Below are 15,641 nucleotides of genomic sequence, written 5' to 3' on the forward strand. Positions count from 1 at the left end.
GCTGTGAATCATTGTGAATACGATTCTACCAACTTTTCACAACTCTTTGGGCAAAATACACCGAGTGTACAAAACATTAAGAACACATTCCTAATATTGAGTTGCACCCCCCCCCCCCCCTTCAATTGTCTCAAGGCTTAATAATCCTTATTTAACTTGTCTCTTCCCCTTAATTGACACTGACTGAAGTGAATTTAACAAGTGACATCAATAAGGGGATCAAAGATTTCACCAGGATTCATCTGGACAGTCTTTTTTTTGGGGGGGGGGGGGTCAAAATTCCTCAAGCTCAGTAAATTGGTTGGGGAGTCATGGATGGACAGAAATATTCAAACCATATCTTTGATTTTCAAACAGATTTTAAGTCAAGACTGAAACATTCAGGAACACTTAACACCTCTTAGAAAGCCATTCAGTGTCTAAATAAATCTGAAAGGAGAAAAGCCCAGGTCAGAAGTTAGAGGAAAACCTGCCTCAGTGTGTACGTACGCGTGTGTGTGTTCATTCTCTCCAGATGCTGAGAACCTTTGATTTTCCCAGTCAAAAAAACCCCCCACACTGTCCACAGCTCTGTCTGAGGTCTGTCTGACAGACTGACTATTCAACCAGCGGCCTAATTGATACAGGATGCCATGCCATCTAGAAATGTTAGCCTTTAGGGCTCTATTCAATCTGCACTGCGGGAAGTTCAGCTTTAGCGTAATTGAAATGTAAAGGCAGGAGAATGCATTCACAGTAAACAATGTATATGTCGGCTCAATCGGAAATGACCTTGACATCTAGGAATCTGTAACGCTTCAAGCTTCAAAGCCCTACATCTTTTGGAATTAGATCCATTTTTGTATGTTTCCTTCAGGTTTATCTGTCTGTATATAAAAAACTATGACTAGATGGTTTCAGAGAGACAAACCATCACATTTTGGTTGCATAACGAGATATATCCGCCTCACTCTCAGAGAAGAAAAGTAGCACTGCAAGGTTTTACACAGTCAAATGTGACAAATAATTACTTTTTTTTTTTAAATAAAGAGCTGGACAAATGATACATCCAACATAAAAAATTATACATGTATATACACTGCTCAAAAAAATAAAGGGAACACTTAAACAACACAATGTAACTCCAAGTCAATCACACTTCTGTGAAATCAAACTGTCCACTTAGGAAGCAACACTGATTGACAATAAATGTCACATGCTGTTGTGCAAATGGAATAGACAAAAGGTGGAAATTATAGGCAATTAGCAAGACACCCCCAAAAAAGGAGTGATTCTGCAGGTGGTGACCACAGACCACTTCTCAGTTCCTATGCTTCCTGGCTGATGTTTTGGTCACTTTTGAATGCTGGCGGTGCTCTCACTCTAGTGGTAGCATGAGACGGAGTCTACAACCCACACAAGTGGCTCAGGTAGTGCAGCTCATCCAGGATGGCACATCAATGCGAACTGTGGCAAGAAGGTTTGCTGTGTCTGTCAGCGTAGTGTCCAGAGCATGGAGGCGCTACCAGGAGACAGGCCAGTACATCAGGAGACGTGGAGGAGGCCGTAGGAGGGCAACAACCCAGCAGCAGGACCGCTACCTCCGCCTTTGTGCAAGGAGGAGCACTACCAGAGCCCTGCAAAATGACCTCCAGCAGGCCACAAATGTGCATGTGTCAGCATATGGTCTCACAAGGGCTCTGAGGATCTCATCTCGGTACCTAATGGCAGTCAGGCTACCTCTGGCGAGCACATGGAGGGCTGTGCGGCCCCACAAAGAAATGCCACCCCACACCATGACTCACCCACCGCCAAACCGGTCATGCTGGAGGATGGTGCAGGCAGCAGAACGTTCTCCACGGCGTCTCCAGACTCTGTCACGTCTGTCACATGTGCTCAGTGTGAACCTGCTCTCATCTGTGAAGAGCACAGGGCGCCAAAGCCAATATTGGTGTTCTCTGGCAAATGCCAAACGTCCTGCACGGTGTTGGGCTGTAAGCACAACCCCCACCTGTTGATGTCGGGCCCTCATACCACCCTCATGGAGTCTGTTTCTGACCGTTTGAGCAGACACATGCACATTTGTGGCCTGCTGGAGGTCATTTTGCAGGGCTCTGGTAGTGCTCCTCCTTGCACAAAGGCGGAGGTAGCGGTCCTGCTGCTGGGTTGTTGCCCTCCTACGGCCTCCTCCACGTCTCCTGATGTACTGGCCTGTCTCCTGGTAGCGCCTCCATGCTCTGGACACTACGCTGACAGACACAGCAAACCTTCTTGCCACAGTTCGCATTGATGTGCCATCCTGGATGAGCTGCACTACCTGAGCCACTTGTGTGGGTTGTAGACTCCGTCTCATGCTACCACTAGAGTGAGAGCACCGCCAGCATTCAAAAGTGACCAAAACATCAGCCAGGAAGCATAGGAACTGAGAAGTGGTCTGTGGTCACCACCTGCAGAATCACTCCTTTTTTGGGGGTGTCTTGCTAATTGCCTATAATTTCCACCTTTTGTCTATTCCATTTGCACAACAGCATGTGACATTTATTGTCAATCAGTGTTGCTTCCTAAGTGGACAGTTTGATTTCACAGAAGTGTGATTGACTTGGAGTTACATTGTGTTGTTTAAGTGTTCCCTTTATTTTTTTGAGCAGTGTATATAGACTGTAGTTAAACAGGATTTAATACAGTAATATGAGATTCTGGTCACAATTTGTACACTATATAGGGAACATAGTGTCATTTGGGATGAGGCCTAACTCTAACCAAACACTATAGAATGAGGCTAGATTCATGTGTTGAATTTACATGTTAAATATACAGGATAAGAACATTCCAGCTAAACAATGGGATATACAAGCGCTTTGCACCTCAACCAATTGTTATACACATTGAACATCTATGAGGACAGAGATACTTTACACAAAGGTACCCATAAGCATTTATTTCTGATGAAAAAACAGGTGAGAAATTGGTGGATATAGCGTTTTGTAAATAAACTATTTTGGAATTTATATGTTAAATATACAGGATAAGAACATTCCAGCTAAACACTGTATATATAGTGTTTTGCAACAAAACCAGTTGTTATATACATCTGAAATAAACTATTTTTGAATTTATCTAAAATAAACTCTTCAAATGTAAAGGAGGCTTCTCTCAGTGTTGTTGTCCACAGGACCAGGAAATGAAATGTTTCTCCTCTTCTCTGCCAGGAAGGAAGGAAGGAAAATAAAGAGATGGAGGGAACATCCTTGGTGGTGCAACAGAGTGGTCCAACTCATTTCCCATCACAGCTCTGAAGTTCCAGAACACCTGTGGTTGTGATGATTGTAATACTGCTGAGGAGTAAATAAACACCTGTGGTTGTGATGATTGTAATACTGCTGAGGAGTAAATAAACACCTGTGGTTGTGATGATTGTAATACTGCTGAGGAGTAAATAAACACCTGTGGTTGTGATGATTGTAATACTGCTGAGGAGTAAATAAACACCTGTGGTTGTGATGATTGTAATACTGCTGAGGAGTAAATAAACACCTGTGGTTGTGATGATTGTAATACTGCTGAGGAGTAAATAAACACCTGTGGTTGTGATGATTGTAATACTGCTGAGGAGTAAATAAACACCTGTGGTTGTGATGATTGTAATACTGCTGAGGAGTAAATAAACACCTGTGGTTGTGATGATTGTAATACTGCTGAGGAGTAAATAAACACCTGTGGTTGTGATGATTGTAATACTGCTGAGGAGTAAATAAACACCTGTGGTTGTGATGATTGTAATACTGCTGAGGAGTAAATAAACACCTGTGGTTGTGATGATTGTAATACTGCTGAGGAGTAAATAAACACCTGTGGTTGTGATGATTGTAATACTGCTGAGGAGTAAATAAACACCTGTGGCTTGACAGCGAATTTGCCCCCCCCCCCCCCCCCCCCTCAACACATGTGGCGGAGAACGGTCTGTCCGGTTTTTATTTGGTAACAAACTCACCAGTCCAGAGTGCAATAACAAACGTCTCGGGTCAAAATCCTGTCTACACAGAATACAGGGGATGATTAAGGAGTAATATAAATCTAACATATCTATCATACACATTATTCTGTGGACAAAGGTTAACTGATAATAATAATATTAAGCTTATACACTGAGTGGACAAAACATTAGGAACACCTGCTTTTTCCATGACATAGACTGACCAGGTGAATCCAGGTGATCAGCTATGATCCCTTATTGATGTCACTTGTTAAATCCAAAGGGTGGCTATTTGAAGAATCTCAAATATAAAATATATTTTGATTTAACACTTTTTTTGGTTACTACATGATTCCATATGTGCTATTTCATAGTTTTGATGTCTTCACTATTATTCTATAATGTATAAAATAGTAACAATAAAGAAAAACCCTTGAGTAGGTGTTCTAAAACTGTTGACCTGTATTGTATCTGTGCCATTCAGAGGGTGAAGGGGGGAAGACAAAATATGTAAGTGCCTTTGAATGGGGTATGGTAGTAGGTGCCAGGCGCACCGGTTTGTGTCAAGAACTGCATCGCTGCTGGGTTTTTCACGCTCAACAGTTTCCCGTGTGGAACAAGAATGGTCCACCACCCAAAAGGACATCCAGCCAACTTGACACAACTGTGGGAAGTATTGGGAGTCAACATGGGCCAGCATCCCTGTGGAACGCTTTCAACACCTTGTAGAGTCCATCCCCAGACAAATTGAGGCTGTTCTGAGGGAAAAGAGGGGGGGTTGCAACTCAATATTAGGAAGGCGTTCTTAATGTTTTGTCTGTTCAAATAAAGGCTGTATTACTGTATGCACATTCTCTTTATATCCAAAGCTACTTTCTGATTCTCCACCCTTTTCCAGAAGTGTGCCCTTGCACACTACCTGTCATGGATTTCAAGGCATAGGCTCGGTGTAAGCACTGGCTGGGAGGGAGTTTTTATACCATTGATAAATCCATGCGTGAAAGTGTGCAAGTGCACATATCAGGAGAAACGTGGAGAACTGGGACTCAGCCAACGTCTCTGTCCATCCCCATCCCCAGCTGGTCATTGTAGTGGGGTGGAGTCATGCCGTCGTACCCTGGCCTTGCCGTTGTCCACCTGGCTCTGTTTCCACTTCAACTGGCGTAGCTTCTTCTTCTCCCGGTACCACAGCTGCTCACAGTACTCGTTTGCGCTCATGCTAGCCATGCCCACCATGTGCAGGTCCTTATAGTTCCTGAGGAGCTTGGTGTGTCTCTGGGTGTGGCTCCCAGAACCTCCAGGACCCCCCCTCAGCCCTCCAGCCCCAGGATCAGATGCCCTGGCCTGGGATGCTGTCATGCTCTGCTGGGGTATAACCTGGAGGTTGTAGCGGGCCTGGACCTGGGAGAAGGAGTGCTCCAGGGTGGTACAGCTGTAGAGGCCAGCGTCCCCTGGCTCCAGTCGCTGCACCAGGAGACCCCGCTTCATGTGGACCATACGATCCTCACTCTGGAGCAGCTGGACAAGGACGGCAGAGCAAGACAAGAAAACGGTTCATTATTAGATGAATATTAGTCAATGATTCAATTATACATGAGAAGATCAATGTCCCTCACCTCTCTGCTAGTGCGAGTGTGTGACGGCTGAACTGTCCACTTGACTGTAGCCTGTTGGGATCTGGGCATACACTCTAGGAAGGTTGAACTGCTCTGCACCCCATAGATCACCTTCAGCTCCACCGACTCAGAACCTGAAAGGCAGGAAACAGGAGCAGTTAAAAGCTTTGTTATTGCATTTATAATAGCCTCTCATGGCCGAATGTGCGCATACTGGGGGAACACAAGATCTGATTCAGAGTTCTGGGGGAACACAAGATCTGATTCAGAGTTCTGGGGGGACACACGATCTGATTCAGAGTTCTGGGGGGGGGCACAAGATCTGATTCAGAGTTCTGGGGGGACACAAGATCTGATTCAGAGTTCTGGGGGGACACACGATCTGATTCAGAGTTCTGGGGGGGACGACACAAGATCTGATTCAGAGTTCTGGGGGGGGCACAAGATCTGATTCAGAGTTCTGGGGGGGGGGGCACAAGATCTGATTCAGAGTTCTGGGGGGGACACAAGATCTGATTCAGAGTTCTGGGGGGGGGACACAAGATCTGATTCAGAGTTCTGGGGGGGGGACAAGATCTGATTCAGAGTTCTGGGGGGGGACACACAAGATCTGATTCAGAGTTCTGGGGGGGGGGGGACAAGATCTGATTCAGAGTTCTGGGGGGGGACACAAGATCTGATTCAGAGTTCTGGGGGGGGACACAAGATCTGATTCAGAGTTCTGGGGGGACACAAGATCTGATTCAGAGTTCTGGGGGGGGACACAAGATCTGATTCAGAGTTCTGGGGGGACACAAGATCTGATTCAGAGTTCTGGGGGGGGGACACACGATCTGATTCAGAGTTCTGGGGGGGGACACACGATCTGATTCAGAGTTCTGGGGGGGGACACACGATCTGATTCAGAGTTCTGGGGGGGGACACACGATCTGATTCAGAGTTCTGGGGGGGGGGACACAAGATCTGATTCAGAGTTCTGGGGGGGGGACACGATCTGATTCAGAGTTCTGGGGGGACGACACAAGATCTGATTCAGAGTTCTGTTTTGTGATCCTCCTTCAAAGGATTAGGTTAGGATTTGAGGAGGGTAAATTGCCCCTAGATCTGTGCCTCAGAGGGCAACTTGTACCTAGCTAGAGCTGTACAGTAGGTCCACTAGAGGGCGAACTAACGGTTAATCATCAGCTAAGCTTTCGGACACGATCATAGCATTGGGTCATACCGAAGCTGTCTCTGCTACAGAGAGTCAACTAATACATTAACCTATGAGCAGTCACATCTAATCTCCAGACATTACAGCTGGTCTAGTACCGTACCACGAGACCACTTACATCATGGTAATACTGAACTGGAGGAAAGCTGACTGGTGCTACAACGTACTGTAAACTAATATATTATGATCTAAGATGGAGAAAACTTAGCGCAAACGAATACATTAAAAGCCGCAGTAATATGAGTTAAGTTACCTACTGAGTTGAGACTGGCTGGCGCTAGCTGCAGTAATATGAGTTACCTACTGAGTTGAGACTGGCTGGCGCTAGCTGCAGTAATATGAGTTACCTACTGAGTTGAGACTGGCTGACGCTAGCTGCAGTAATATGAGTTACCTACTGAGTTGAGACTGGCTGGCGCTAGCTGCAGTAATATGAGTTACCTACTGAGTTGAGACTGGCTGGCGCTAGCTGCAGTAATATGAGTTACCTACTGAGTTGAGACTGGCTGGCGCTAGCTGCAGTAATATGAGTTACCTACTGAGTTGAGACTGGCTGACGCTAGCTGCAGTAATATGAGTTACCTACTGAGTTGAGACTGGCTGGCGCTAGCTGCAGTAATATGAGTTACCTACTGAGTTGAGACTGGCTGGCGCTAGCTGCAGTAATATGAGTTACCTACTGAGTTGAGACTGGCTGGCGCTAGCTGCAGTAATATGAGTTACCTACTGAGTTGAGACTGGCTGGCGCTAGCTGCAGTAATATGAGTTACCTACTGAGTTGAGACTGGCTGGCGCTAGCTGCAGTAATATGAGTTACCTACTGAGTTGAGACTGGCTGGCGCTAGCTGCAGTAATATGAGTTACCTACTGAGTTGAGACTGGCTGGCACTAGCTGCAGTAATATGAGTTACCTACTGAGTTGAGACTGGCTGGCGCTAGCTGCAGTAATATGAGTTACCTACTGAGTTGAGACTGGCTGGCACTAGCTGCAGTAATATGAGTTACCTACTGAGTTGAGACTGGCTGGCGCTAGCTGCAGTAATATGAGTTACCTACTGAGTTGAGACTGGCTGGCGCTAGCTGCAGTAATATGAGTTACTTACTGAGTTGAGACTGGCTGGCGCTAGCTGCAGTAATATGAGTTACCTACTGAGTTGAGACTGGCTGACGCTAGCTGCAGTAATATGAGTTACCTACTGAGTTGAGACTGGCTGACGCTAGCTGCAGTAATATGAGTTACCTACTGAGTTGAGACTGGCTGGGGCTAGCTGCAGTAATATGAGTTACCTACTGAGTTGAGACTGGCTGGGGTTAGCTGCAGTAATATGAGTTACCTACTGAGTTGAGACTGGCTGGCGCTAGCTGCAGTAATATGAGTTACCTACTGAGTTGAGACTGGCTGGGGCTAGCTGCAGTAATATGAGTTACCTACTGAGTTGAGACTGGCTGACGCTAGCTGCAGTAATATGAGTTACCTACTGAGTTGAGACTGGCTGGGGCTAGCTGCAGTAATATGAGTTACCTACTGAGTTGAGACTGGCTGGGGCTAGCTGCAGTAATATGAGTTACCTACTGAGTTGAGACTGGCTGACGCTAGCTGCAGTAATATGAGTTACCTACTGAGTTGAGACTGGCTGGCGCTAGCTGCAATCAGAGACATAGAGTAACATAGAGTGACAGACATAAACATTTAGTAGACGCACACACAAACACACATACGCACTAATTACCATCTTCTGCATTGTGACACTGGCTCATTGAATCCCCATGTTTCACATCCTGGCGCCGAGCTCGCCTGAGGAGATAAAATACCATTTCATAACCATGTCATAACCATGTCATAACTCTGATAGCTTTGAACCGTGGCAGAATGTTTGTTTGTTTATTTAGTTGTTGGATACCCGTTAGCTGTTACTATAGCAACAGTTCTTCTTTCCAGGGTTCACGAACAAAGAGCGACACAATACAACACAATCATATCTACACAGAAATACAACAACATAGAATAGTACTTTATTGTTCATCTGTCACAACATACATGTGTCTTTCATTGTCTACAGAGATAGTAAGGTAGCCATTTAAAAGTAGTTTGAAGCATTATATGATTGTCATCTTTTGCTGATGAATGTAAAAAAAAAAGAAATGGCAATAATTATATTGTATAAAACATTTTTTTATGCTTGATGTTATGTGCTTATTGGTTACTACTATTGATACCCCAAAATTATTTGATGTGAAGATCAGAATTGTTGTTCTGGGCGCTTAACCTAAGTAGAGTAGTTACCTCTTGTTGCTGGGAAAGTATCGGTTGCATGTGTTCCCGTCCCAGACACAGTAAGGGTCTCTGGCCAGACAGCAGTCAGCACAGTCTCTACCGTACAGCTCACACCGCTGCAGGGGTAACTGGGCCACTCCTTCATCACTGCTCACATACAGCTGTTGCTGTAGACACACATACAGGGCAGGGAAGATGATTTCAGTTACATTTAAAGTAACTTTTAATTAATGTTATTTAATTATATTGAATGTAATTGATGACTAATTGTCATAGTAGCCTACAGTGCTTCTAAAACTGTCAATGTGTCACGTATACTCCCTCTCGGGCGTCCGAGGTCGTCAGGCTTCTCATTACGCACACCTGTCACCATCGTTACGCGCATCAGACTCACCTGGACGCCATCACCTGATTACCTTCCCTATATATGTCACTCCCTTTGGTTCTTTCCCTAGGTGTCATTGACTCTGTTCCAGTGTCCATGTCTGTACGCTACCCGCGTTTCTTGTTTTGTTCATTTATTTATTAAATACACTCCCTGTACTTGCTTCCCGAATTCTCAGCGGACACGTTACACTATGTAAAGTTAGTCTCTCATTCATTTTAGGCGCTTGAGATTACTGTAAAGTGCTGGTATGCAGGAAAATATTTACACATATAATCTGGATTGTGGGATTTTTCAAGACCTATACCCAACGTGGCTACACCTGTTATCCCAAACTTCTCTGTGAGTAGGCTACTGCAGGAGCAACTATGTGTAAACAGTGCTGCTGCTCTACAGCAGGGATCATCAACTATGTGTAAACAGTGCTGCTGCTCTACAGCAGGGATCATCAACTATGTGTAAACAGTGCTGCTGCTCTACAGCAGGGATCATCAACTAGATTCAGCAGCGGAACTATTTTTTTCTTGAGCGGATGGTCGGGGGAACATTATTTAAAATAATTGCAAGACTGCAAATTGACCGCAAGAAGTCCAAATAGATATAATAGATATAATATATGACTAAAACATAATCATTTCAAACCTTGATTACATTTGTAAACGATCACGTCTTTCTATTATGCGTAGGAATACTTGGGAACAGATTTCCAAAATTAAAATCACTTGGAGCTGAGAGTTCCTGGTGTTTTTACAGTCTTTTATGTCCAACAATGAACTAAACATTTTATTTTTAATTGCTCAGAAATCTTGGGGTGCCAAATAAAACTACCCGTGAGCTGCCAGTTGGGGAACCCTGATCCATTTGAATCATCACTGGAATGATATTTTACTGCCACATTAAACTGTTAACTGAGGATGACCACGCACACACACACAAACACAGCACTGCAGACTTACCCGTTTGGTCGACAGCTCCATGCTAAGGATAGGGGCGTGATTCTGTAGGATCAGAACACAGGATCAGACGGGTTAGTAGGAGCAGAACACAGACAGGATCAGACGGGTTAGTAGGAGCAGAACACAGGATCAGACGGGTTATTAGGAGCAGAACACAGGATCAGACGGGTTAGTAGGAGCAGAACACAGGATCAGACGGGTTAGTAGGAGCAGAACACAGACAGGATCAGACGGGTTAGTAGGAGCAGAACACAGACAGGATCAGACGGGTTAGTAGGAGCAGAACACAGGATCAGACGGGTTATTAGGAGCAGAACACAGGATCAGACGGGTTAGTAGGAGCAGAACACAGGATCAGACGGGTTATTAGGAGCAGAACACAGACAGGATCAGACGGGTTATTAGGAGCAGAACACAGACAGGATCAGACGGGTTATTAGGAGCAGAACACAGACAGGATCAGACGGGTTAGTAGGAGCAGAACACAGACAGGATCAGACGGGTTATTAGTATTACAAAGGATGCAGGGGAGCGGTGTGAATGTGTGCGTGTGCATGCGTGCGTGTGTGTGTGTGTGTGTGTGTGTGTTTGTGTGAATGAGATAATGAAAAATAAAGCTCCTCTAGAGGACCCACATAAGTCACACCACTACCACCATTATCACCACCACCACCATTATCACCACAGCCACCATTATCACCACCGCCACCATTATCGCCACTGCCACCATTATCACCACAGCCACCAGTATCACCACAACCACCATTATCACCACCACCACCATTATCACAACTGCCACCATTATCACCACTACCACCATTATCACCACTGCCACCAGTATTGCATATACCACCAATATATCCATTATCACCATTACCAGCACTGTCACTACCAATATTGTCACCATTGTCACCACTACCACCATTATCACCACTACCACCACTACCACCATTATCACCATAACCACCACTACCACCATTGGCAACACTATCACCACTACCACCACTATCACCATTATCACCACTGCCAGCATTACCACCATTATCACCGCTAGCACCATTGCCACCACTATCAGCATTACCACAATTATCACCATTACCACCATTATCGCCACTATCGCCGCTACAACCAGTATCACCACTATCATCATTACCACCATTGCCCCCATTATCACCTCTACCACCACTACCAGCATTACCACCACTGCCACCATTATCACCACTACCACCATTATCACCACTGCCACCATTATCACCACTACCCCCATTGCCACCACTACCACCATTATCACCATAACCACCACTACCACCATTGTCAACACTATCACCACTATCACCATTATCACCACTGCCAGCATTACCACCATTATCACCGCTATCACCATTGCCACCGCTATCAGCATTACCACAATTATCACCATTACCACCACTATCGCCGATACAACCATTATCACCACTAGCATCATTACCACCATTGCCACCATTATCACCTCTACCACCACTACCAGCATTACCACCACTGCCACCATTATCACCACTATCACCACTACCACCATTATCACCACTGCCACCATTATCACCACTACTCCCATTGTCACCACTACCACCATTATCACCACTACCACCCTTATCACCATAACCACCACTAGCACCATTGTCAACACTATCACCACTACCACCACTATCACCATGATCACCACTGCCAGCATTACCACCATTATCACCGCTATCACCATTGCCACCACTATCAGCATTACCACAATTATCACCATTACCACCATTATCGCCACTATCGCCGATACAACCATTATCACCACTAGCATCATTACCACCATTGCCACCATTATCACCTCTACCACCACTACCAGCATTACCACCACTGCCACCATTATCACCACTACCACCACTATCACCACTACCACCATTATCACCACTGCCACCATTATCACCACTGCCACCATTGCCACCACTACCACCATTATCACCACTACCACCACTACCACCCTTATCACCATAACCACCACTACCACCATTGTCAACACTATCACCACTACCACCACTATCACCATTATCACCACTGCCAGCATTACCACCATGATCACCGCTATCACCATTGCCACCACTATCAGCATTACCACAATTATCGCCATTACAACCATTATCGCCACTATCGCCGCTACAACCATTATCACCACTATCATCATTATCACCTCTACCACCACTACCACCATTATCACCTCTACCACCACTACCACCATTACCACCACTGTCACCATTACCACCACCACCATTACCATCACAACCACCATCACCTCTACCACCACTACCACCATTATCACCACTGTCACCATTACCACCACCACCACCATTACCACCACCTTTACCACCATAATCACCATTACCACCATTGCCACCATTATCACCATCATCACAATTACCGCCAGTATCATCATTAACACCATTATCACCATTACCACCACTATCTGTCTCAGTGATTCATTTAAACTTGGTAACATTGTGAGTCAATGGCCCCAGACAGTCCAAGTGACGCGGACAATTACCTTGCTAGCATTTGTCTCGTCACATTCCACACTAACTCTCCTACCGAGCTAACGTTCTACCAGGCCCAGGCCACTCAGACACGCACAAACGGATGCCCACACACGCACGCACACGCACACACACACACACATACCTCATTACTACGTTTGCGTCTGTGAGCTATATGGTAAACCTGTACCCAAGGCCTGCCAGGGGCATATACAAGGCGGTGGAGGCGTGTCTACAGATACACCGTATTAATGAAGGTGTGGAGGAGGCGTGTCTACAGATGCACCATATTAATGAAGGTGTGGTGGAGGTGTGTCTACAGATACACCATATTAATGAAGGTGTGGAGGAGGTGTGTCTACAGATACACCATATTAATGAAGGTGTGGAGGAGGCGTGTCTACAGATACACCATATTAATGAAGGTGTGGTGGAGGTGTGTCTATAGATACACCGTATTAATGAAGTTGTGGAGGAGGTGTGTCTACAGATACACCATATTAATGAAGGTGTGGTGGAGGCGTGTCTACAGATACACCGTATTAATGAAGGTGTGGTGGAGGCGTGTCTACAGATACACCATATTAATGAAGGTGTGGAGGAGGCGTGTCTACAGATACACTGTATTAATAAAGGTGTGGTGGAGGCGTGTCTACATATACACCATATTACTGAAGGTGTGGAGGAGGCGTGTCTACAGATACACCGTATTAATGAAGGTGTGGTGGAGGCGTGTCTACAGACATGCCTCCATTAATATGGTGTGTCTACAGATACACCATATTCTGACCTTGACGTAATTCCCTCATAATTCAACCACCTTTATGCGCAAGGAAACCATGAATAAGGGAAAGGGAATAAGGTCGATATAACCTGCAGGTTCCAAGTGGAAAAAGCATCTACTTTATTTTTTCTGATAGCAATAACAACATTCTCCAGGCACTGTAATTTACAACTTGATAAGAGCTAGGTGTCACGCCCTGACCTTACAGAGACTTTTTATGTCTCTAATTGGTCGAGTTCTTCCAGCATCGGCCGTGACACTAGGGAAATTAGTAATCAGTTTAGAGAAAGGGATTGTAAATACACATAGGAATTGTTCTAGATGAAAGGTGTTAATTCAATTTAATTTATTTAACCGTTATTTAACTAGGCACTATGAATAATACTGTAATCCAATACAGGTTTTTCTCTAGTCGGAGCTCTGACATTCATCTGGTGCCTTAGAGAGGGTTGTTGAAAACAAGGTTGGCTCCGGTTTGGATTCCCCAATAAATAAAAGGACACAGGCCTCTTGTCCTGTGGACAATGAAAGACACATGTGTGTTGTGACATATGAACAATAAAGTACTTTTCTATGTTGTTGTGTTTCTGTCTAGATATGATTGTGTTGTATTGTGTTGTTCCACACTCTCTCCTCTTCTCCTCTTCCCTCTCTCTCCTCTTCCCTCTCCTCTCTCTTCTCCTCTTCCCTTTCTCTCTCCTCTCTCTTCTCCTCTTCCCTCTCTCTCCTCTTCCCTCTCCTCTCTCTTCTCCTCTTCCCTTTCTCTCTCCTCTCTCTTCTCCTCTTCTCCTCTTCCCTCTCTCTCCTCTTCCCCTCTCCTCTCTCTTCTCCTCTTCCCTCTCTCTCTCCTCTCTCTTCTCCTCTTCTCCTCTCTCTCCTCTTCCCCTCTCCTCTCTCTTCTCCTCTTCCCTCTCTCTTCCCTTCCCCTCTCCTCTCTCTTCCCTCTATCTTCCCTTAGTCTGTCTGTTTATGTGGGAAGCATCTGTATCTATTTTTTCTCTTAAGGGGTTAGTTGGTTAATAACATTGTAGTTAATTATTTGGTTAGTTCGTAGGTAAAGTATGTGATTGACCCAATGGAAACAACAGCCAGTGCTGATGTCAGAAACACCTAGCTCACATTACATGGCAGACAGGCAGGTAAACAGATGGTATGGCAGACAGGCAGGTCAACAGATGGTATGGCAGACAGGCAGGTCAACAGATGGTATGGCAGACAGGCAGGTCAACAGATGGTATGGCAGACAGACAGGTCAAGAGATGGTATGACAGACAGGCAGGTCAACAGATGGTATGACAGACAGGCAGGTCAACAGATGGTATGGCAGACAGGCAGGTCAACAGATGGTATGGCAGACAGGCAGGTCAACAGATGGTATGGCAGACAGGCAGGTCAACAGATGGTATGGCAGACAGGCAGGTCAACAGATGGTATGACAGACAGGCAGGTCAACAGATGGTATGGCAGACAGACAGGTCAACAGATGGTATGACAGACAGGTAGGTCAACAGATGGTATGGCAGACAGACAGGTCAACAGATGGTATGGCAGACAGGTAGGTCAACAGATGGTATGGCAGACAGGCAGGTCAACAGATCACATTGCAGACAAGCAGGTCAACAGATGGTATGACAGACAGGCAGGTCAACAGATGGTATGGCAGACAGGCAGGTCAACAGATGGTATGGCAGACAGGCAGGTCAACAGATGGTATGGCAGACAGGCAGGTAAACAGATGGTATGGCAGACAGGCAGGTCAACAGATCACATTGCAGACAAGCAGGTCAACAGATCACATTGTAGACAAGCAGGTCTACAGATAGTACTTGAGAAAAGTCATACTATTCAGGCTGAATGAATTCCAAAGAGACCCTAGACCCTACGCCTTAGCCCACTTTCTCGTTCTAAACT

General features: G+C 45.4%; 1 protein-coding gene across 1 annotated transcript in view; it reads right to left on the bottom strand.

Annotated features, from left to right (window-relative positions):
* Positions 1 to 2,902: 2,902 nt before the first annotated feature.
* Positions 2,903 to 15,641, bottom strand: part of LOC139553265 (semaphorin-3D-like) — a 123,912-nt gene continuing 111,173 nt past the window's right edge. The window contains exons 14-19 of the mRNA XM_071365412.1: positions 10,398 to 10,439; positions 9,066 to 9,223; positions 8,512 to 8,576; positions 5,569 to 5,702; positions 3,829 to 5,470; positions 2,903 to 3,288 (exon numbers count right to left, since the gene is read on the bottom strand). Of these exons, the coding sequence (XP_071221513.1) occupies positions 5,036 to 5,470; positions 5,569 to 5,702; positions 8,512 to 8,576; positions 9,066 to 9,223; positions 10,398 to 10,439 (834 nt within the window). The 3' untranslated portion in view covers positions 2,903 to 3,288; positions 3,829 to 5,035. The remainder of the gene's footprint in view (positions 3,289 to 3,828; positions 5,471 to 5,568; positions 5,703 to 8,511; positions 8,577 to 9,065; positions 9,224 to 10,397; positions 10,440 to 15,641) is intronic.

The sequence above is a fragment of the Salvelinus alpinus genome, chromosome 2, assembly GCF_045679555.1.
Source record: "Salvelinus alpinus chromosome 2, SLU_Salpinus.1, whole genome shotgun sequence".
Classification (NCBI taxonomy): domain Eukaryota; kingdom Metazoa; phylum Chordata; class Actinopteri; order Salmoniformes; family Salmonidae; genus Salvelinus; species Salvelinus alpinus.